Source organism: Armigeres subalbatus, chromosome 2 (genome assembly GCF_024139115.2).
Source record: "Armigeres subalbatus isolate Guangzhou_Male chromosome 2, GZ_Asu_2, whole genome shotgun sequence".
In the NCBI taxonomy this organism is placed as follows: Eukaryota; Metazoa; Arthropoda; class Insecta; order Diptera; family Culicidae; genus Armigeres; species Armigeres subalbatus.
This window is the reverse complement of record NC_085140.1, coordinates 253,768,969-253,791,939: the sequence shown is the minus strand read 5'-3', so window position 1 is coordinate 253,791,939 and position 22,971 is coordinate 253,768,969. Positions and strand designations below refer to the sequence as shown.

The window sequence follows — 22,971 nt, the reverse complement described above, 5'->3', positions numbered from 1 at the left end:
CCGAGAAGAACAGTTTTGTCAGTCGTCATTAAGCAATCGTATCGGTGATGCGCGTTCCCCAAAACGCCACCGTACGGACTGCGCTTCTGACGACTGACTAAGGTTTGGTGGAGGGGCTGGGAATCGAACCCATGACCATTAGGGCAGTTCATATTTCAAAAATGTTCGAAAATTCCAACTCGCATATGTTTATTAGCATCATTTTGATAATATAGGAGTCCTGGCAAAATTTCAGGCAATTCGGTGGCCATTTAGGGGTGGCGCGAAGTCAATTTATGTTTATATGGAAATTTGTATGGGAAAAACTTAAAATTTATTCAAGTCTCCCTACAACTGTCAAATCGTGATGAATTCAAATAAACATCCCCAACCTCCCTTCTTGGAATCTATATAAATGAGACCTCCGGATAATACATCAGTTATGAGTGGATTGAACGGTTCTATTGACAGTGTGAATATGAGATAAATGGCTAAAATGGTGTAATTAGCCTTAACGTAGCAGTGGAAATAAAAATCAAAATTAATGAGTTACCCACTGGTTGAGCTCAAATAGAATCCAAAAATGGAGGTTGGTGATGTTTATTTGAATTCATCACGATTTGAGAGTTGTAGGATGATTTGAATATATTTTAAGTTTTTCCCATACAAATTTCCATACAAACATAAATTGACTTCGCGCCACCCCTAATTGGCAACCGAATTGCCTGAAATTTTGCCAGGACTCCTATATTATCAAAATGATGCTAATAGACATTTGGGAGTTGGAATTTTCGAACGAAATTATATGGCATTTTTTTATGCTTAGACTCCTCAAGTTCTTAATACACCAGTCAGCAAAAATGTTCAGCAATTTCTGCAAATCCCAACAGTCCGACAGAGTTTTCACAATTTTGAAGATTTTTGTATCATCGGCTTAGAAGAGACGGCAACCGCAGGGAAACATCATTCAAAAATAGTAGCGGACCCAGATTGCTGCCTTGTGGAACACCAGAGTTATTCGAAAATACATCCGATTCAGTCGTTCCTATTTCAACCAGAACAGAATGGTTCGGCAGATACGATCTGAACCAAGCGACACTAGTTGTAGAGACGCCGAGTTTCATCAGTTTAGCAAGCAATATTTCGGGGTCCACAGTGTCGAAAGCGGCCTTATTATCCTTGTATAGTACATTGTATAAAGCGTCAACCCGGAATCCATAGCATGAACCCTGAAGTTGCAGAGATAAACATATCCATGGTCATTGTAGATTCCACTACAATTAGGCGGACCTCAACACACCTGGCCACGTCCTTACAAGTGTTTTTATTTTATAATAGTCCTATCTCTGCTTAAGAAAGCGCTCGGAACCAAAACAGCTTTCACAGACGTAGGAGGTGATAAAATGGCGGGCATAAATAATGAATATGTGTAATAGATATAAATATATATTAGGAAAAATGAAAATATGGTTTGATTTCACCCGAACTGCAACACGGATTAAAACTAGCGCGGTTGATGACAACGGTATGCGTCCGCTGATTACTCGTCCACGCGTACGGTTAACTTGATAGGCACGAACAGTTGGATCCCTGGACTGTGTAGACCGAATGGTATGTTGAAATATTTGATGCATGACACTGTCCACTCCGATCTTAGTTTGAATACATGTAGAGGACAGCGAACTGGACTGGTCGAATTGGACATCCAAACGCCAACCGTGCAATCAATCCTATGAATGCGTCAACATGGAATCCATGCATCGAAAACAGCTATATTAAAGTTTCATTGTAGCTAGTTTTGTTTGGGTAGTTAGCATTCGTTTTTTGAATGTGACTATTGCAGCCGTCAGAAAAAGCCAAGGATAATACATGGATGTGAGATTACTATTCAAACTGTTTTAAGAACATCATGGTACATATTAATTTTATTGTTTCTTGCACACTTCTATATATACAAAAATTGCCATTCGAATATATACAATCTTTGACTATAACACCGTAATAAATACAGATTACAATGACTATCATCATCAATTGACGTGAGTTACGTATGATCCAGTTTCTCTTGTTAATTTGAGAGTAAGTACATAATACTATATTACGAGTCTATCCTATAGTAGAGCAGCGTGCCACACAAACAGCACTTCACATTCCTGACTATATGGCTGCCGGAATAGCGCCCAATCTAAATGTACTAATGCAGTTGAGGTTAAATTCGTCGGGTGATATCCATTTTATTCTAATTTTAGTATCTGCTCCAACAGCAATCGGTAAATATAGAACATACGCGTATTTCCTCTTCTGTTTATGGGATATAATTATCGTTTTAAAGCAATAATCGGTAAGCGCTTGTAAAGCAAAACACACCAGAAACACTCACACTTGGTAAAACACACCATTCGATATATTTAGATAATCAGCGAAAGTAGGCCTACACGATTAATTCTAATCCGTAACCTGTCAGAATGCATTACGATGTTCGAAGATGTTGATAATGTGATTCAGCCACAGGTATTTAGATAGATTGGATGTGGCCCGTTGATTATGAAGCTACATCGACCGACAACACGGTTGTCGGAAAGAAGCTCAGCTTAAGATTAGATCCTGATTGCTTAATAGCACCTTAGTCTAAACGCAAAAGTAGCCGCCCTCAGATAACCAGTCTGTGGATGTGGTTGGTATCGATGACAAACTCGCCGCTGTTTGAAGTGGGATTTTTGGCTTTGCGGGTGAGTTGGCGTTTGGGCTGGAAAGGGTGAAATGAGAAATTGTTTGGGACGTTCTAACCGAGCGTTTTGACGATCGGTGGATGCAGTGAATGTTACCTGTCCATTTTTGTTGATCATTTTACTTTGGTCAATGAGCCGGGTTGGCACTCGCCACAGTTCGTCGGCGATTTTAATGAGAACGTTCGTTAGATGGCAACACTGCGCTGCCATGCGGACTTGGGCTCCGATATTATTCTTGTCTGGAGGATGGATGAATCTGTGGGTGGACGAACATATAGTTAGGCTTTAATGCAAAATAGGTACAATACATAGATGAACTGTGAACTGTGGAGAATGCTTAAACATGGCCATCCATTCGAACTGATTAGACTGATTAGTGCAATACTGAATGGATCACACATAGATCAAAATCAGACATCATATTAGACATATTGCAGCATCTTGAAGCTCTCTAATCTTATGTTAAGCATAGCTTTCGAAGATTCGGGTTTTTGAACACAAGTGCTATCATTAATGTCTTTTGAACGATTGAGGCCCGGTCTGTGATGACTATTAGAGAACGAGGCAACTCAAATAGTATTGATTCTTCTTCTTATTATTATTGCTTTTAGCAATTACTTATGGCTGTAATGTAATAAACGCACTTTTACAGTTATTAAATGTGAGCTTCCGATGCCAACCAAATGCATAAATTGGTTATTGGTATATTGTGTGGCAGAAACTGTGATGATACTCTCTGCCAAGAGAAGAAAACTTTCAGCTTGAGAGATCACCTCGCCTGTTTAATAATGCTGTAGCTTAGTCGATAACGCTATCTGAAGTCTCTGAATAGTGATCATTTAGAAGTAAACTGAAATGGGATACAATTTAAGATGCTTCGCGAGTTCTTGGTATACTCGAGGTATGTGATAATGACTTTAGCCGCATTATAAGAATATTTGTTGCTGCTGCGAATCGGATATTCTGCGTTTTATGTAGGTTGCTAGTTAAAAGTTAAGATTTATGCAAAATTCATAATAAGTTTGTGCTTTCTTTCCACTCATTTTGCACCGACTAACATTACCTTGGGGGGAACAGCGATGGTGCAATGATGGTGGCCACATTCTGTTGGCACATCTTATTCGACTCCTGCTGCGTCACCACCAACCGGAAGAAGTTCAACAGCTCCCGCAACGTGTTGCGATTCTCATGCGGCAACAGCTGACAGAGAACGGCCAACGCTTTGTACTGGTCATGGGGAGGTAAAACTGGAAGCAAGTTGAGTCTGGTTAAGATAATTTTTATAATTATTTTTTTATGAAGTTACCGTTCGTCTGGTAGAATAAATGCACCAGATCGTTTGCTAGCAGAGGTTGAGGTAGTTCTCGCAACCATCGCTTCAGCAGTGCACTGAGATCGTGTACACCAGCCTTCTTGAACAAGGGTTGCACTTTCTCTGGTTTGTAGTAAAAGTTATGTTCAATTTCGTTGTAGAGTGTTTCGGTCTGGAGGAAAGAAATAATTAGCGGATAATCGACATATAGAGGTGGGTAAGTACCTTTTGTTTATGTCCTGGCACTCGCAGGATGCCTTCCTCTTTAGCACCGCGTAACCTTAGCTCGGATAAGATCGCTTGCAATATCAGAGGTACGAGGGTTGTATCTTCTCCGGTTATCTGTTGGTCGCGTCTCACCAGAGCATTTAGTGACACTCCAAAGACGTTGCCTTCCTCCTTTCGTTTTCGTTTGAACGGTTTCCGCTTGTCCAGGGCGACGTGATTTTTGTCGAACAGGGAGGCCAGCTCCAGCCACAATAATGGTTGCAAACGTTTGATGTCTCCTTCAGACACTTTGTCTATGTCGCAGCAAGACTCACGATTATCCTGCTGCAGCTGCCAGAGCTTCTGCGATGACTCATGGGGCGACGAGGTCTGTTTGATCATGCTCTCGAAACTGACGGGTTCGTAGGACGAGCGCAGGGGAGAGTTCTCGACCGAACAAAGCAGACTGTTGCGAGGTGGTGAACTCGGGGGACTCTGCTCCGATGACGAGTTACCCGAGTCTTCATTACTTTGATTGTCATTGTATAGGTTCGTATGGCTGCGGGTTCCGGAAATATGTTGACCGCCATGCGTTCTACGCGAAAAGATTTATATTAGTCCTGATCTATCGAAAAAGATATCTAACTCTTACCCAATGGTACAGGAAGGATCCGAACCCGATCGAATACGTGGTATGTGTATAGTTCCCAATCTTTGGAAGTTCAGTAACTCTATGCCCTCGGCTTGAAAAAAGAAATGAAATGATGTTAAACATTAGATCTAATCTCGACAGTCAGTCGTAGCTCACCATTATGAAAGGGAATATCACAGCGAACATGTGAACCGCGAAACAGCTCTGCTGAGCCACGGAGCGGTGCACTGGGTGTCCGTCGCAAATGTTGTTTGCTGCGGATCGGTGTCGGTCGCACCACCGGCCCATTGCTTCCATCGAAGACGGAGACAAAGCTCGGGATGTGAGGGTGATGATGGTGGTGGTGGTTATTGTTGGAGCTACTACTGTTCCAACCGTCATCGCCCGGTAATGAATCCAGAGAGTCTGGCGTGGCACTTCTAGAACGTGTTCCTGTGCTGGATGAATCTACATCACGGAATACATCGCGGATGTCCGGTTTTTTGCTGCCCCTGTTCCGTGTCCTACCGCGGACCGTACGGTTGAGTGCTTTTACGCGATGCTTGACGGCATCCGCGTGGGCTGCGGAAAGCCCCTCGATAACTGGCACAAGTTCGGATGTGGAAAGTTCACGGCCCTGAAACAAAATTCGGACAAAACGTGAGTAAGGTTCAACAAAAGTGGGTTTTATTATATATTGCTTCCGACTAGTCTCTAAGTAGCTACTTTAAAGTGCGTCGTCTTGAAGACATACAAGGTAAGACCAAGATCATGGGCAAAAAGTTTGCGATCATGTCAAGCGCGTCAAAAATGTTCATAATTTTTATTTTACCCTTGTGCTCATAAGCTTGACTGATTTTAAAGTGAATTAGAGAGTGATGACGAGGCAGCAATGGACCTAAATGGCACAACAATGTACATCGTGGTGTTTTAGGGTGAGATGAACGTCGGTTACCTTTACTAGCAGTCAAGCTCGTTTTTACGGATTATGGCTAGATCGTAAAATTATGTATAATTGGGTTCTATACCTAGAATAAAGTTATAACTGAAGAGAAGGCAATATGTCTGTTAGAGGATTTGAACAATTCTAGATCAAAATTTATTCTTTCTGATTCCTAGTCTACAATCTACATACATAGCTATGTATGTAGACGAGAAATCGGAAAGAACAAATTTTGGCTGGTACGCCCTTTTTAAATGTTGGTCTAGAATTGTAAGCTGTTTCGAAAGCATTTGAAGACTTTTATTTTTGCTTATGGAAAATAACAAAAGTCGAGTCAAGTACGAGACACTGAAGACGACCACACAGTTGCGGTCGAAATACGTATCTGCAAAGATAACGAAAATTAACTGGTGGAATTAAATGGGCAGTACTTAATTCGTCTTAGACGGTTGAATACATTCCACTAAAAGAGCTTTATATATTTTTCTGAAAATTCTTAAACCGACTTCAAAACAACGCGAACAGGCTTGTTAATCGATAAATTATCGTCGTTAATTTAACGCCAACTTCGATAACGATACCACGCCGTCCAGAAACCACGTGGTCATATGTGGGGGGGGGGGGGGTTGGAAAATGACCGCGATAAGCCACATGGGGGGAGGGGGTGTTGCTCTCGAACCACGTGTTTTTTTTTTACACGAAAAACTTTTGGTGAATAACAATAACGGTTTAAAAAATACAAAGCATTAAAATTTAATGATTTAATCATGAAACGCAAAACCAGGGTTTCGACTTTTCGTTTCAATGAGACCAAAGCAAGCGTTTTTCGGGCCAAGAGAAGATCTTATTTCGTTGTTTATGTTGAGGATCATCTTTTACCCATCAATCTTTTCTCTAGAATTAGCATTGGAAGATGAACGAAAATCTTGCCTATTAGATAAAATCCTTTTCGTTTCATTACTTTCACCTCTCACTCACTTTTCGCGAGAATTATCGCAGAACAATTACAAAATTGTATGGCTGCGCCGGGATTCGAACCCAGAGTAGTAACAACAATAGCTGTGGGGATGCGCTTACTTCAGCCACACCACCACGCTATCTGTATGAAAGCGTTAAGTTATTTGTTCCACATAAGCTACTACAATTTGCATTTATGATGCCACGAAAAGACTCGAATATGAAAGAAAAGAGCAAACCAACGTTTAGCAGTAATCAAAGTGAGCGAAAAATTGTTATCACTCTTCAAGCTGTTTTTATTTCCCGAAAAGCGATTTCTCCCGAAAGCTTTTGTGAGGGAAAATCATGTCCTCCTGAGATTGAGTGACCATTATGAACCCTGCATCTTAGAGGTGATGCCCACGTAGCGTCTTTTCAACTCAGCGTTAAAAAGACGTACATAGGTGTGCATCGGGAAAAACCGGTAACGCAGCGTCGGTCGCAACGCCGATGCATATTTGCGTTATTTGACCATCTTAGCCTTTGATCCAATTCCCATAAAAAAATTAACAAAAAAACAGGTTGCGATTCAGTCTTAATTTCCATAAAAAAAATAGAAAGGAAAAATGGAAAAATATTTTAAAAAAATTTCGCCGCGCCACGCCACAGCCGCAGATCGTTTCTGGCATCACGCCGCCGACCCTTTTGCATCAGCTGACTGCAACTACAATTTTGAAAATTGTTCATGTTTTTACAAAATGTACAATGAGAGTCCATGTTTTTACGAAACGTAGGCAATGAACTGTGTATAACAAGTTTTCAACAGTTCCTGACGATATTCAATTTTTCAATAGTTTAGCGCCTTTATTTAATTGTTTCTAATGATTGTGCAAAATCTTGCAAAAACAAACAGTGTGCAAAAACAGTTTGTCGATCGATTGATAAAAAAATCATCAAAATCGGCTGAGTTATTAGTTCATACTTCCTGACCACTTTTCGTGACGGTCTTAAATTTGATTCTGCAGAATGACCAACCCCCCCCCCCTATATTTTCCCGTAAGACGTATTCTACGTCAAAAAAATTCATTGGAAATTTAGAAGAATTTCCTTTGTAGAATCATTAATGTTGCCCAGGATTTTGAAAATAAATTTCTGTATTTCTGAGATTCTGTAAAAAAGATAGCTGGATATTTTTTCTAATTTATACTGGGAATTTTTCGGAATTTGATGTTTATTGGAAATTATATCGTAAATATGCATTTCGGATCCTTCTACGGATTCTTCTGCCGAACATTTTTCAGAACTCTTCTACAGAATTTCGGAAAAAATGTCGTTGAAATTCTAAAGATTTTTCCGTGGAGACTCCGAAGAATTTCTTGTCAATATTCCGAAGGGTTTCCCTTGCAACTCCAGAATAATTATTCTTGAAAATTCAGAAGATCTTGGAATTTAAAATTAATCTAACAACAAATGTAGGCAATAATTTAGGCTTAAGAAGCCCAGTTTTTATGATATTGAACAATTAGGATAATTGATCCAAAAATTCAATAATGCGCCTAAATGTTCTAAATGCACAAAATTCTAGTAGCGCGTATGAAAAAGGTTATGACATAGAGAAGCTTGCATTTAAAAAATCAACATGAAATTCTAATTAATACTAATGCTTTCTACATTCATAAAAGGGTTTTAGAACTAAGGATATTCCTGCGATATAAAAAAAAAAATGTGTTCCAGAAAAAACACTCCAATCCCTAAAACAATCTAGGTTAAATAATAGTCAAATAATAACGATTAAAATTGAATTCCAAAACAAATCTCAACCCTTTCAAGACGGATGGGTCAATATGCCCAGCGTTTTAGATTGTCTATAAAATCACAAAGAGACTTGTCATAAGACGAGTTTGTACAATCCCATTGAATTCCACCTCTTAATTGTATCTTGACAGATACGTATTTCGACCTCAACAGTAAGGCCGTCTTCAGTGTCTCGTACTTGACTCGACTAGTACGTCGTAACTCTCGTCGAGTCAAGTATGAGACACTGAAGACGGCCTTACTGTTGAGGTCGAAATACGTATCTGTCAATATACAATTAAGTGGTGGAATTCAATGGGATTGTACAAACTCGTCTTATGACATTACACTAAAAAGCTCAAAATAATTTTCTTCACAAAATAGAGCTAGGCCACCATTTTCTTCAGCAAAATTGTTCATCTAGACATTAGGCTTTACACAAAAAATATGGGAGCTCAAATTTGACTGACCCTGAAAACTCAGATATCCGAGACCTTGGGAAGATTTCGATTCTAAGAGCATGCAAAAGAAGTTGAAATGTTTGAATCGTAAACCACATTGTTTCATCATTCTGAATACTCAGATAAGATGGGTCATCCTGAACGTTAAGCCAGTGATTAATATTCAGGAATACGAGATGCTCAAGGTACTCCAAAACGTTCTCAAGTTTAGCCCACGATATCTACCAGATCAATCAAGACATTTGCAATGTCTTCATCATCGGTATATACCCAATCCGATGCAATAAGCATATGATCCTAATTTCCATTAACATGAGATCCAAGAGACAAGGTACCCAAAATTATCTTGAGCCAACATCAAGTTGCACAATGACAATGAGGTTTGTTCGCAAACTTTTTTTTATAGGGCCTTAGAAGCACTGGGTTCACGGACTTGAATGATTAAGTAGTTCAAATTACGACTTCCAGGACGTTTTGTATAACCTAAAAAGTCTGTAGTAGCTTGTATAAATAATAATTGAAGTCATATCAACCCAATGGACCTACTGGGATATTATATCATACATCATTCATATGTTGGTTAATTGGATAAATCGAATGATCCGAACTCCAAAATAATAATTGGTCTATAATACAATCATTACTCTATGAGTCGCTTATGAAAGGACCATTGACTGAAGCATATTCGATATGTGGAATAGAAGTTCCTTGGAAAATTATTCGAAAGAACCATCAGAGTAACTGAGAAAATATGTTTATTATGACATCATTGGCTTCCACGAGTCGATATTAAAATAAAATTTCAATGGAGAATTAGAAATTTTGAGAGATGAGCCAGCTCTGGACTGAAAATCTATTTAATAAAGAAAAAATAGAAATTTTACATAATAAAATAAATTTACAATAAAGAAATCAGGGCATGAGTATTAAATAAATATAGAATTTCTATGCAAAACAGTAAACATTTGGTGGGCTTTCGGTCACCGTAAAACTTTATATTTTCTGATTTGTTGATTTTTATCGGTAATAAAAATCAACAAATCAGAAAATATAAAACAATAAACAGTTGAAAATTTTCCACAAAACAATAATAAATTAACACTTGTAAAAGCAAAAATTGCAATTATGAAAAAAAGAATTTTTCATATAGAAATCAAAATGTTCCACGAAAAAAATAGCAAAATTTTCATGAATAAATCAATATGTATTAGCAATAAACAATTACAAATGTTTCCAAAAGAAAAAATCCTTTCCAAAAAAATATTTTTTTCCACAAGATATCTATATAATAAAAATGAGTTGAGATTTTCTTCCTTACGATTTAACTCGCGATCAGGTTGACCGATATGCGATTCGTTTTGGGATCCGCAAGGTTTGTACATACAAAAAGTTAGTGAATTTAACGGGGAAATGTAAAAAGTCAATAAAATACAATTTTGGCTTTTCGGAGACGAGCCAGCCTCGGGCTGAAAGTCTCTTTAATAAAGACACAAAAAAAAAAAAATTTTGGGTCAGCTGTTGAGGAAAACAAAACAAACGCAAACAAACGGAAATTGATCTAGAGTGCGGTGCTGCAAATAGTTCATTGTGACATTTGCAACACCTGGCTGGGTTTCTTTCACATCAATAAAGAGCAATGAAAAAATAAGAAAATTTACATTGAGAAAATACTATGGAAAAATGCTCAATTTATATATAATATTCTATATATTATATTCTTTAATGGAAAATTTCCTTTTTTTTTAATGCTCTTCATTGATTTTCTCGTGGAAAGGTTTTAATTTTTGGTAAAAAATATTTATTTTGTGGAAAATTTTGTAATTATTTATTGCTAATACTGATTTATTTATGGAACGTTTGTATTTTTTTCCGTGAAACATTTCGATTTCTTTATGGAAAATTCTTCTTTGATAATTGCAATTTTTGGTTAAAAAATGTTAATTTATTTTTGTTTTGTGGAAAATTCTTAATTGTTTAAGAAAATTTTGCATTATTTGTATAAAATTTAATATTTTTTTATTGTTCATACCATGTTTCTTTATTGGAAATTTCCTAATCGTTATGGAAAATTTTAATAAATTTTTAAGCAGGGTTTCTACTTCAGACGATATCGTATCTAGAACATCGACTCATGGAAGGTCTATTGTAGCTTGTGAAATTAATAAATGAAATCGCATCGGCTCAATGGACCTGCTTGGATGCTTAGCGATGTACGGATACATCGTTCAGAACTTAGTTGATCGGGACGTTTCAAAACTCCGTAATATCATGTCTCATGATTACATATATATTTGTGGATATATTCTCAGCTCAGGACATTTTGTTTCTTGGTATGATTTTGGATACTTTCGAGGATATGTACTTCAGAGCAGTTTGGCCTATGGCACCCGAAAAAAAATACGACTTTTCAGTTCTTTCTATACTAGTTTTGGCAAGATCGAGTGGAAAACCCTAAATATGAACGTTAAATCCATGTAAAAAAACATCCTGAAAGGGTTAAATAATCAAATATAACAATAAATTCTAGAATACCAAAAGGAACCCAAAGATATTAAAGACTGTAGATTTAAAATGAAAACTAGCATTTTATGCCAAAAAATTAAAAATATAGGGATAATTTGGAAAGTTTCTAAGCCATTACAATTTTTTCTAGAAATTTTTATAACATATTCGCGAGTCCACATTTTTCTGTATCCTGATGCATCGAAGGTGTGCGAGTTCTAGTTCTAGTCCTAATACCTGATACAGATTACAACATGATAACATCATCAAAATGTTAGAATTCATGAAAATTTTGATTTTGATTTTGAACCAGTTGAAATTTCTGTTTTTGTCCATCCTCAAAATTGATCGGGTTAACCATATGTTTTAGTTATATAAGCTATTTTTTTTTGTTTTTGAAAAAACCACGTGGTCATAGGGGGGGAGGGGGGTTGAAAATCTTCAAAAATATGACCACGTGGTTTCTGGACGGCCCCTCAAGGAGGTCACCGAATTGACCAAAACAAATTTCTTACAGAGTCGCAATTTCTTACAGAGAATCTGAGAGCATTTTTAATGTCTATACTTAATGTTTAATCTAGCATGATTACCAAAACTTCTATTTGAAGATCCAAAGCACCCAATTATATGATTATTTTATGACTCACAGTGTAAACCAATCTCCTTAGCCTTACCGAATCATATTGAATAGGTGACAAGGATAATCCATCAATATATTGCGAGTATATTTACTCGGTACTGTTCCTTAAAGCCTGGAATGCATCACTACAGATCGGTGAATCAAATAAATTTATAGTACTTGGATCGCAATATATTGCCGAGGGATTCCGATTCCAGCTGAATATTCTTGACAAAGGAAAGTCATTAGGTGCTCTCAGTAAATCCGCCTGGGTCGTGCAAATTTCCGCTATCTTTTTATCGGAACACCTATGCCGCATAGTGGAAAAAAATCACTTAACCACCAACAGAACACCTCCTTTCTCTTCGTTTCATAAAGTAGCAAACATTAAGTTCCTAGAGTGCCCCGCTTCAATTAACTCTGGTCAACTAGCTGGTCACAATTTTATACCAACTTTATTCGCGTAATCTAGTAACCCCATTATCGCAAAATTATCGAGTTAACTTACGTTAACTTATCGAACTCCGAGAAGAACTGAATAATTATTCAGTTGATTCGTCGTTATCGTAGCAATCGATAACGTTGACCACAATCAACTTTGTCGGCGATAACGATAAATCAACGATTAACAATCCTGGACGCGAAGGCTTCGTTCCTTCGTGGAGAGACGAGAGACCTGTGGCTTCTGTGAATAACGAATCAATGTACCCCAACATTTAATCATGTAAAAGTATAGTGTAGGATCTGATAAATAATGTTTAACTTGTTAAGAACTTGTTAGACTTCGAAATCTACAGGAAGCCCACCAACACCATGAGAGTCATCCCATACACATCAAATCATTCGTATCAGCATAAAATGGCAGCTTTTCATCACATGATTCACAGGATGCAGACGATCCCCCTGAGCGAAGAAGGAAAAACGAAGGAGCTACAACACATCATGGAAACAGCGAAGATCAACGGCTCCAAACGCTGGCGAAAAGAAAACCCATATATGGGCCGTACAATAATAACGTAAGCACTTGTGGGGAGGGGTCGGGCAATATTTTATGCTCCATATAAATAAAAAACGTACAATAGGTAAAGTTTTTAACATAACCGCGAGTAGACGTAGGACTTGTATAAATGTAACGTATTTACATTTAACTTCTAACTTTTGAATCTATGGAGTTTGATCATAGGTATTGATATTGGAAACGCCAACTTCCATGCTGTGTAGAAATATTAGCAATTTGTTTATTCAAAACATCTGGAAATAAAACTAATAATTAAGTACATAATTAGAAGTGCTTTGTTTCTAACTATCAAGCCCTTATTTACTAAAGAAATGTAGGGCATTTATAGATTTCTTATTGATGATAGTATTTGAAGTTTAAGAATTCTATTTATAAAATTTTCAGACTTGGGCAAAATGTGCTATTTTAAAAAAAACTGTTCCGTTTTCCAAACAAAGAAATACAGCACCAATTTCGTTGCTTCTTTTTGCTAACATGCGTGCTTACCGCTGAAAAAAATCACAACAATAAGAAACAAGTCAAGGAGCAATAACCCTACTAAAATGAAGGAGGTACTGCTAATACGTCAACGTAAAATTATTTACAGTTTTGATTCCAAATTCTGAGTCTACGTCAAGTTTAACAATACAATTTCTCAGAAAATGAAAAACAAAGAATATAATAAAGTTTAGTGAAATATTCTTCTGGAAATTATTTTTGCGGACTTTTTTTTAACATTTACATGTAATACAGTGACATTTTCTAATATAAAATGGATATTATCACTATTGCTGATTATGCATCTTTAATTGTTAATGCGTTTTGCAAATAAACGAAAGTAATTATTTTAATCAAATTTTTATTTCCATCAGCGTAGTTGATTTTTTTTTACTGGGAATCAGAACTGTTATAGTATAACCATGTTTTAATGTACGTGTCGTTTGGTACCAAGCACAACTTAACATATAGTCAGTCATATACCATGACTCGTACTCATCCCGGTATCATGTGGATTATGAAACCAATCACTTTCCGTGGATGAGCAGACCAAATCTCTTTGGGCTAATTTTATTCTTTTTCACCCACAACCGCTGCCATCATCGACCTCTAGCCGTGAACTCCGAGCAATGCGATGAGCAATTGCATTCATCGCAATCGATACTACTGCATCCGACCATCATCAAGCACAGAATGACAAAAATGCGCCCACTTCTTTCATGCATATTCGCAGACCCACCGGCAGTTCTACCACTGGTGACTGCATGCTGTCGCTGAGTAGGTACCTAAACACAGCGAACGAACGAACGAAACGAAAAATGCGCGAGCAAAAAGCACGTCAGTACGCACTGCTGTCACAAATTGTAATGACTCGCACACGGCAGGCACTGCTTCTTTTATACACAAAGAAAATCTTTCGGTAGACCCGAAAGCCCGTGAAATACCGCATTCTGATGTCCGTGTTAGGCCTTGGGCTGAAAGTCTCCTTAATAAAGACAAAAAAAAAAAAAAAAAAAAATGTCCGTGTTAGGAATGCACGGGATTGGTTACATATGAAATTTTTACTAGCTTTGACAAGAATTGAAATTTTCGATAGCTTATCGTTAATAATCTTAAGTTTCAATAAAATAGGCAAAATGGTGGTCGATTGATATATAAATCTGAAAAATCCATCGAAAGATAAAGGCACTAGTAACGTTCAAAATCTTCCCTTCCAGCGTAACGCTCTCGATTTCCAAAAATCTAAATGACACCCAGTATAGTAAAGAAAGACGTAAGTCCTACGTCAAAATCATTTGTATGAAAAAAAAATCTTACATTGGGGGAGGGGGGGTTGAAAACCCAGAAAAATTGCTTACCTAATAAGTGTACGCCCCCATAGCTGAATGTAAACCGCACCTTGGGAAAGATCATTTGATTACGTAACGCGAAAATAGCATTTTATACCCCGCCCACTCCCGTGTCACACTTTTTGTATGAAGTATCTGCTCCTGGTGCGATAGATATCACAGACAAATTCTGGCTATTTTGTTGAATTACACGTTTCACTGATGCTTTCTGAGAAACATAATTATCATGCTAAGGATTCGCAACCTCGATTAGAATCGACTCCCATTTATCCCCTCGGTCTCCCCCCTCGCCAGGACTCAATGACGTAGCGCCACAATCAGAATAATGTAAAATTCAACCTCGCCATGTCAACTCTCATACAAACCTGAAACGACATGTGCACGGTAAGCCCCTATTCAAACCAGCCCAAACCATCGGACGACACCCAGAATATGAAACATATTCGACTGAGCGTGGCGGAGCAAAATCATTTTTGAGCCACCCTAAATATTAGTTTGCTGCTGCCGGTGTTTACATTCGCTCCGCGATCCGTTTTTAGTGGTTTTTTTTCGGTCAAAAATAGCAGTTTTTATTAAGTTTTCGCTTCAAACAAGTGACTGATTTCAAAAAGTGATGTTTAATTGGCATTCCATCAACATTTCGGGCTGCTCATGTGCGGAGAAGTGTGTGAAAACTTGATTTTTTCAATGCCCTTTGAGAAGAAGTGAAGTGCAGTGATAAACCCACCAAATCGCGAACGACTATTAAATTGGCACGAAACTGCTGATTTATGCTATAATTCGTGCCGAAATGCATAGGACTTTTTGAAGAAACATGTTCATTATCACGGGAAGTTAATAAATATGCTGTGAGCAGGTTAGTAATTTGAATATCAAACTTTTGTTCGGTGCTGTTCGATGCATTTGAATGTTGGTGGGAGAGGAATGCGGGAGGTGTGGTATTGACCCGTGGAAGGTCCGGTGCCATATTGACTGCCATCTTGTTACTCTTCCAACTATGTCCTTAATAACCCATCCAAACTCCAACTCCAGATACCTGAAGGTCGCGTGAGTTCTCTCTCTCTTCTTAAGTAGGTGTCTAATCAACACTTCCCACCTAAATCCCCACTGATCTCAAGGACCTGGCCAGGTGTTGAACAAAGGGATCGTTGAATGAAAAACATGCCAAGCCCCAGGCTGTTTTTCTGGCGCATCTAACGTCCCTATCGACAGCCAACCCAGGATAGTGTGCGGTCAGATATGCTATGCTATATTAAAAGGAGATCTTTAAAAGATATTCCTCTAAAAATGCGGAAATTTCATGAGTATTTTTGCAATATTTTCGGATAACTCCAATGATTCACAGGAATACACACAGAAAAATGACGAAAACTCCTAAGAACTTTTGACAAGGATTCTATGAAGAATTTAATAAATAAATCTCTGATTTCTGCAGCATTTAGAATCCGTTAAATTATAAAAAAAATTGGGGGAATTTCTGCGTAAATTCTTGAAGCGCTGACCGCAGCAATTACTGTAAAAAAGGTTGCAGTAATGTTGCCTTGAATTTACGAAAGAATTCTTGGAATGTTGTTCACCGGCATTCACCAAAGGAAGTCTTCAGAAATTTCCAAACTGATTTCCACAGGAATTCATGAAGGAGAAACTCCGAATGTACTTCCGGAAGATTTTTTTCCCAGATTCCCAGAGAAATTTCCGCAAGAATTCACGTTGCGATTTTCTCAAACATTTTGTTAGCGGTAATCACAGGAATATCTGTAAAAAAAAACCTTACAAATTGCGCCTCGAATTTGACGAAAGGTTTCTCGGAAGTTTTTACGCATCAAGTCACCCGCAGTCTATTTCTGCATGAATTTCTAAACCATTTTCCACAGGAATTAATGAAGGGATGTCCGCATGTAGTATCTAAAGATTTTCCGCAGATTGTTGAATAATTTACTTGAAGTTTCATCAAATTATTATATTCAATTTATAACAAAATTCCAGAATGAATTTCCGCATAAGTTCCCTGGGGTACTTTTGCAGGAATACCAGGATGAATTTCGACAGATATTCTAGGGAATATTCGAAGCTCTACGCAATTTTATAATTATACAACAAAGTTGCATAATTTATTACTTCAGAAGAAATTGCCGTTTTCGGCAGATTTTTTATTATTTGCCAAGTTCATCTATTCATCAATTATGATTTGCATCTTTGTGCCGAATTCCACTGACAATAACGGAACAAAAAATGTCAAAATCATCATCTCATTTAAAAAGCGGTACGTATTGAAATAGTTTTGGCTTCAGTATTTCTAGTGGTGAAAACTTAGATGGTCGGTGGGGGTTAACATTAACTGCGATTTTCTTAGTCCTATTTTCAATTTGGTACAAATAAGTGCGAAATTGAAGCTTTTAATCATATTTAAAATCAGGAATATTAAAAAATGACCTCGAAGACAAGACGTTTAGTAAATTGTGGAAACCAAAATTGATATGTCACGTGTAGTTGCTTAAAATTTAGTTCTGGGTCGCGCGGATTTGACGCGAAATGGATTTCATGTCGCGCGGAAATGGCGCGGATTTGATTTGAGTCAGCGCGAATTTGGCGCGGTAAATATATCAGGATATCCGTAACAACCCTGTAATTCTTGTTTTAAAATGTATTTTTTTCAGGAAATCCTTGACAAGTCCAAATTATTTTCGGAAATACCTTGCAAAATTTGTCCGAAAATTGAAAATTTCCTCGGAAATGCTTTTAGAGATTCCTTCAAGAATTTCTTGCAAATTCTTTTAAAATTTTTATCCGAAATTCTTTTAGAACTATTTTCTACGGAAATTTATTCAGAAATTTTTGTAAGAACACAAACGAAAAATATTTCCAAAGAATTCCTGGAATGTTGAAGACATTTTCCGGAGATGTTTCAAGAAAAATATTTCAATAACTTCCAGAAGTATTTCCTAGTAAATAAATTTACCGTTTCCAGACGATAAAATACAATTAAAAGTTCTTAATGTTTGAAACTGACTAAAATGAGCCAATAATGAATTTAAGCTTTTAACCCTTTATAAGGCAGTGGCAACTATATTGCGACCAACAACTTATATGTTTTTCTATTTATTAACAAGAGCTCTACTTATTATTTCCCATGTAGTGGCTTTATTTGCTTCCTAGTAACACCCCAGATGAATTTGAGCCATAAAAAATTTGAAATGCCAATTTGAGAACAGTTTTTTTTACCAAAAGATCGTAAGTTTCGAGTGGAAGAAGGATTTTCAGTTATAATTCGTTAAAAAATCGACAAAGATATATCTTTTCCCGTTGGTATTATTTATTTTGAATCTCCTGTGTTAGATTATTACGTGATTAGCGTTAAAATAGCTTTGCCTTTCAGTATATTTGGTTTTTGGATTTTTGGCGAAATTTTTTATAATCCTGTAAATTTAACGAAACTCCTGGAAAAAATCAGGGAATTGTTATTTTAAAAATGAGTCGCCACCCTGTTTCAGGAAAAAATCTTCCTACAAAATTTCTGCAGCAATTTCAAAATGAATTTTGTTTGATTTTACTAAAAGCAAGGAATATCCGGATGAATTTTGTAGTTAACTAAGTAGTTTTCTAAATTATTGCTGGAGGGACTTCCTGGAGGGGAAAGCATTTCTGAAGGATTTTCGAAAGAAATTACTGGAGAAATGAAACAAATTCTCAAAGCAAAACCTTAAGGATTTTGCAGAAAAAAATCTAAAGGAATGGATAAAATTATTTCCGAAGGAATTCTTACAGGAATTGACGAATGAATTCCAATAGAATTTTCGAAGAAATACCTATCAGAATTTCCAAAGAAATTCCAAGATTTATCCAAAAATTCTTTCTTAAATAACCATCAGAAATTCTAGGAAAATCAGTTTTTTTTTTCATAGCATTTTTGGCATATAAACATAATAACAGCTTAGCTCTGCCAGTGTATGCAGCACAAAGTCTGCTAGGTTAACTAGTGTTCAAAAAATTTCTAAAAGGATCCAATAGGTCTTTCGTTACGCGTATCGACCTTAAGGCCTGTATTCCAGCTCTTGGAATTCTTGGATTACCTGTAATGAAACATATGTTGGAGGCATGTCCAATTTGATTAAATAATCGCTAAGAATTTTGATGTGTGAACCGCTGTGTTTCATATCAAAAAGGCCTTAACTCCAGGAAATTTTTCAAGAAGATATTCAATTTGGGTTTTATTATGTGTCGTATGTAAAAGTGTCCAAAGATCGATGAATCAATAAAAAACTAGTAATTTATGCAAACATTATTTTTACGTCCCCCTAATAAGTGACGTATAAAGAGTCAATACAAAAGGCGTCGTCTCGGCTAAGTGGTCCAATCTAGTTTTTCATGATTAAAAAATAAACAAAACCTGTAATTCAAGCAATTGCGTTGTGCCGAGCGCGTTTCTACAATTGGTGTTTAAAATTAGCAATCCCCTTCAAGGCGAGATTGATTTGAATCCCCACTTCAACCTCGTTATCTTTTACACCACATGGTTTTATTATTCCATTCTATCTATGGAGTGTGTTTTATCTCCCCTTCGGACATCCGTCTAATTGCCGTTTCCATCTTTGATTAAATGAGAAAATCAACACTTCAGTTGTAATCATCGCCGCTGGTAAAGGCATCCAGATTACATACGAAGGCAGGATTGGAATGGGGTGACGATGTGCCAATTGGTACTCAATCGCAACACGTGAGCCAATTTGCATTTGACAGCTAGCGATGTTCAATTCAGCGTAGAGTAATCAATCAGTTTGCGAGATGCGGAGAAAAATGACATCTTATTGAGACAAAACAATGACAAGCTCTGATAGTTGATTTAACTGATTTAACATCAACACATTAGAACCTTCCTTTCTGGGCATTCATCGACGAACAACGGTTCCTAGTTGGCAGTTTTGCATAAATGATGCCGATGGTCTTTTAATTGAGATGCCATTTTTTTTATCGAGATGTGTGTATGTTGCTTACCTCTTCGAAGGCTCTGGTCAGCTGAGGAAATCCGGCTGCGTTCAACCATTCTGCTTCGAGTTCTCCATCTGGAAGAGACAAGAAAAAAATATGCATGTCTGCAATTAGTGTACTGTTTGGCGGATGATGCCTTATCGTGAAGCATTATACGACGACAATGTGGTTTGATGTTGGGGTTTCTGATGGGACCATATATGTAGATAATTATATATATTTATTTTCTTAGTTTGGTTGATATCGATGGGTGATGCACACATTGTCCAACAAGCTGCCAAGACATGCACTCCGCAGTAATTTGTAGAGCACGTCAAGATCTACACTTGAACCCCAAAATCACACGCTCAAAAGAGATATCAGATCGTTCGTAATGATCCAATCTTTTGAATACAGTAATAGAACTTAAGGTTGGAGCGATAACCAACCTTTAGAACGCTGTCTACATAAAACGGTCTGAACGTGTAGTATGTGCTGAAAACGACTTTCCTTGAGTACCTATGTATAGGAAAATTGGTCGGTAGATAGAAGACGGAATAATACATGCGAAGCGTGGTGTAGTTGGAGGAGGACCACCGCCTCCCATCCCCAAAGCTGACCTAGTTTAGATTATAGTTGGAGACTGGAGGACTTGGGGGGAGGGACTTACAAACCTGAATAAACCAGGGAGGCCCACGCACCTTTTGTTGGGGGTCTTACAGACCATGTTTTTAAAGTTAGGACACCCATGATAGTAGCATCGATTAATTGAGGCGTTATAAGCCTCCATGCTTAAAGAAAAAGATAAGGGTTGCGAGGATGCCCGGATCGTCCCAGGATGCCCAGTACGCTATCAGGGAGATAATCTGTTAGTCCTTAAAGTTAGGTTTTATGTTGTGGAAGCCCTCCACTCTCCATGTTTTCACAGCTGACGTAACAACCCTCGCACTGTCGCATGGATTTGGGATGATTCAAGGACAAACAACTCAAATTTAAAACATTTGTACCCATAAACACTCGAATTACGTTTGAATCATGCAAAATATCGATTTTACATCGGTTGAATTACTCCAGTAGACATGTAGTAAGTCAAAATCGGCACCTATAAAATCATGGACAGTTGAGCTGCGAACCTAATGTTCACAGACAACCTTCTCAATCCATGGATTTGTGTCTACCAGGGGGGCAGTTGTCTCGAAACGTCGGCTTTTGTATCCGACAGCCAGATGTCACTGTCTGAATAGGTGAGGACCATAAGCGGCTTCCGTGGCTGCGATAAAATCCGCGGCAGCTCCGGCAGAGCAGATATTGCAAATGCTGGGAAGTCTGTTGCAAGTACCTCCTCTTTTTTTGTTGGGGCGTAGAACAACTACGTCCATTGAGTTGAACTTTTGTGGTATATGTGGTAGTGCCTCCTCTTAGAAGCGTTATTATGGGGCAACTACCCAGCAAACACAAGATCGTATATCATAGCGAATAACTGTACAAATTGGAGGCCATATAGATACATTTAGCATGCAGTCAAATGGAGGCATGCGCCTATATCGCCTCCACCATGTATACTTATTCGCTAGCATATGCGACTTTGTGTTGGCTGGGTATGGTGGCTGCAGTGTCCAGCTCCTCGCTCGATGTCAGAGGACTTGAGTCACTAAGGCACCGAAAGTCTAAGCTTTCTTTGCCGTTAGATCATGGCGTTCTATCATAAATTACAAACGGTGCAGAAATTTCCAAAATCGTTGCGGAGGAGCACTAACTATGATAGCCTGTCCTATCCGCAGGCCGAGCTCCCTATTGTTGGTTTTGTGGGACTTGGGCATGGCTCGAACCAAATAAACCCTTGTTTTCCACGGAAGTTGAGAAGGAAGTTTAGCATCCAGTTGATAGAGACACCAACCAAACATGTTAACGATTTTGTCTTTGGGGATAGGGAGGTCCCCCAAGTTGATACTCGGTCCAGACAATTAGTGTCTTCTACGGACGCACTTGCTGGCAGGCATGGAGAACCTTGGCCCAACAGGAGACGGCGCTAATTGCGGACTGTGCATTAATTAGAGTCGATGTATGATGTGACAGATGTGACAATCAAAATGATCGTCGGCGTATATAAAAATGTAGGTTTTGGGTGGTAGGAATTGAAACACGCCGTTCGTGTCGACCAGGAAAAGTGTGACCACCATGACCTACGCTTGGGGCACACCTGTTTCCTTCTGGTCATCGAAGACATATTGCAGCGAGATAGACTGGTATATGGAAGCATCCCGGGGGAGATGCTGTTCTTATGAATAGGAATGACGCGACGTGACTGAGCTGCTACTCATCGGGAAAGGTTTGGTGGCAGCAGACTTAATTGGACAAATTAAAGGAATAAGATATTCAACATCGGGTAACCTAATCCGTCTGGACAAGAAGACTTCCTGCTACTTCTGTAAAGTGCGAAAGACAGCTCAGCAAATAAAAAGGATGGTTGATTAGGGAACTCAACGAGCCCGACAGGACCCGAAAGTGTAGTATCGCTAAGGGTCTAGTGCCTTTCGCTATCGGCGGGATAGCCGCTTACCGACACGAGCGATGCAAAATATTACCTAAGGGCGTTTGCAACGTCCGGTGGATTGGAAATCTTATGGTCTTTTTGGTCGAGATGTTTGGGGGAAAATCTACGCGTTTCACTAACCGCATTGACTTTCCCCCACAGTTCGGTGGCGGATTGCACCAGACCGACCGAGTTTAGGAAGTCCTCCCACTGCTTCCTCTTGGCATGTTAAATGACATTTGTTGTGTTTTTGTTTATAACGTTCCCATGATGACCAGGATGTAGCCACTACCAGTACTGTAAAAGGTCGTGATCGTCATAAGACAGAGAGCAAAGCGCCCTTTTCTATTTCAGGCGACCAAATGAAAGAATCGTGGGTTCTTTGATCATTTTCGCATTAAAGGCAGTCATGAAAGGATGTTGTGCTTTATTTTATAATTAAAATTTCTTAATTATGTTTATGCGAAATATATTGCGAAGAATGGTGACTAGTCGATAAATTAATCATATTTCTTT

The 22,971-nt window shown here is 38.1% G+C and overlaps 1 protein-coding gene across 1 annotated transcript in view; it reads right to left on the bottom strand.

Annotated features, from left to right (window-relative positions):
• Window positions 1-1,886: 1,886 nt before the first annotated feature.
• The window catches only part of LOC134212083 (rho GTPase-activating protein conundrum), a 371,885-nt gene continuing 350,800 nt past the window's right edge, over window positions 1,887-22,971 (bottom strand). The window contains exons 5-12 of the mRNA XM_062689596.1: window positions 19,950-20,017; window positions 5,036-5,495; window positions 4,880-4,970; window positions 4,246-4,822; window positions 4,015-4,192; window positions 3,772-3,955; window positions 2,805-2,964; window positions 1,887-2,725 (exon numbers count right to left, since the gene is read on the bottom strand). Of these exons, the coding sequence (XP_062545580.1) occupies window positions 2,630-2,725; window positions 2,805-2,964; window positions 3,772-3,955; window positions 4,015-4,192; window positions 4,246-4,822; window positions 4,880-4,970; window positions 5,036-5,495; window positions 19,950-20,017 (1,814 nt within the window). The 3' untranslated portion in view covers window positions 1,887-2,629. The remainder of the gene's footprint in view (window positions 2,726-2,804; window positions 2,965-3,771; window positions 3,956-4,014; window positions 4,193-4,245; window positions 4,823-4,879; window positions 4,971-5,035; window positions 5,496-19,949; window positions 20,018-22,971) is intronic.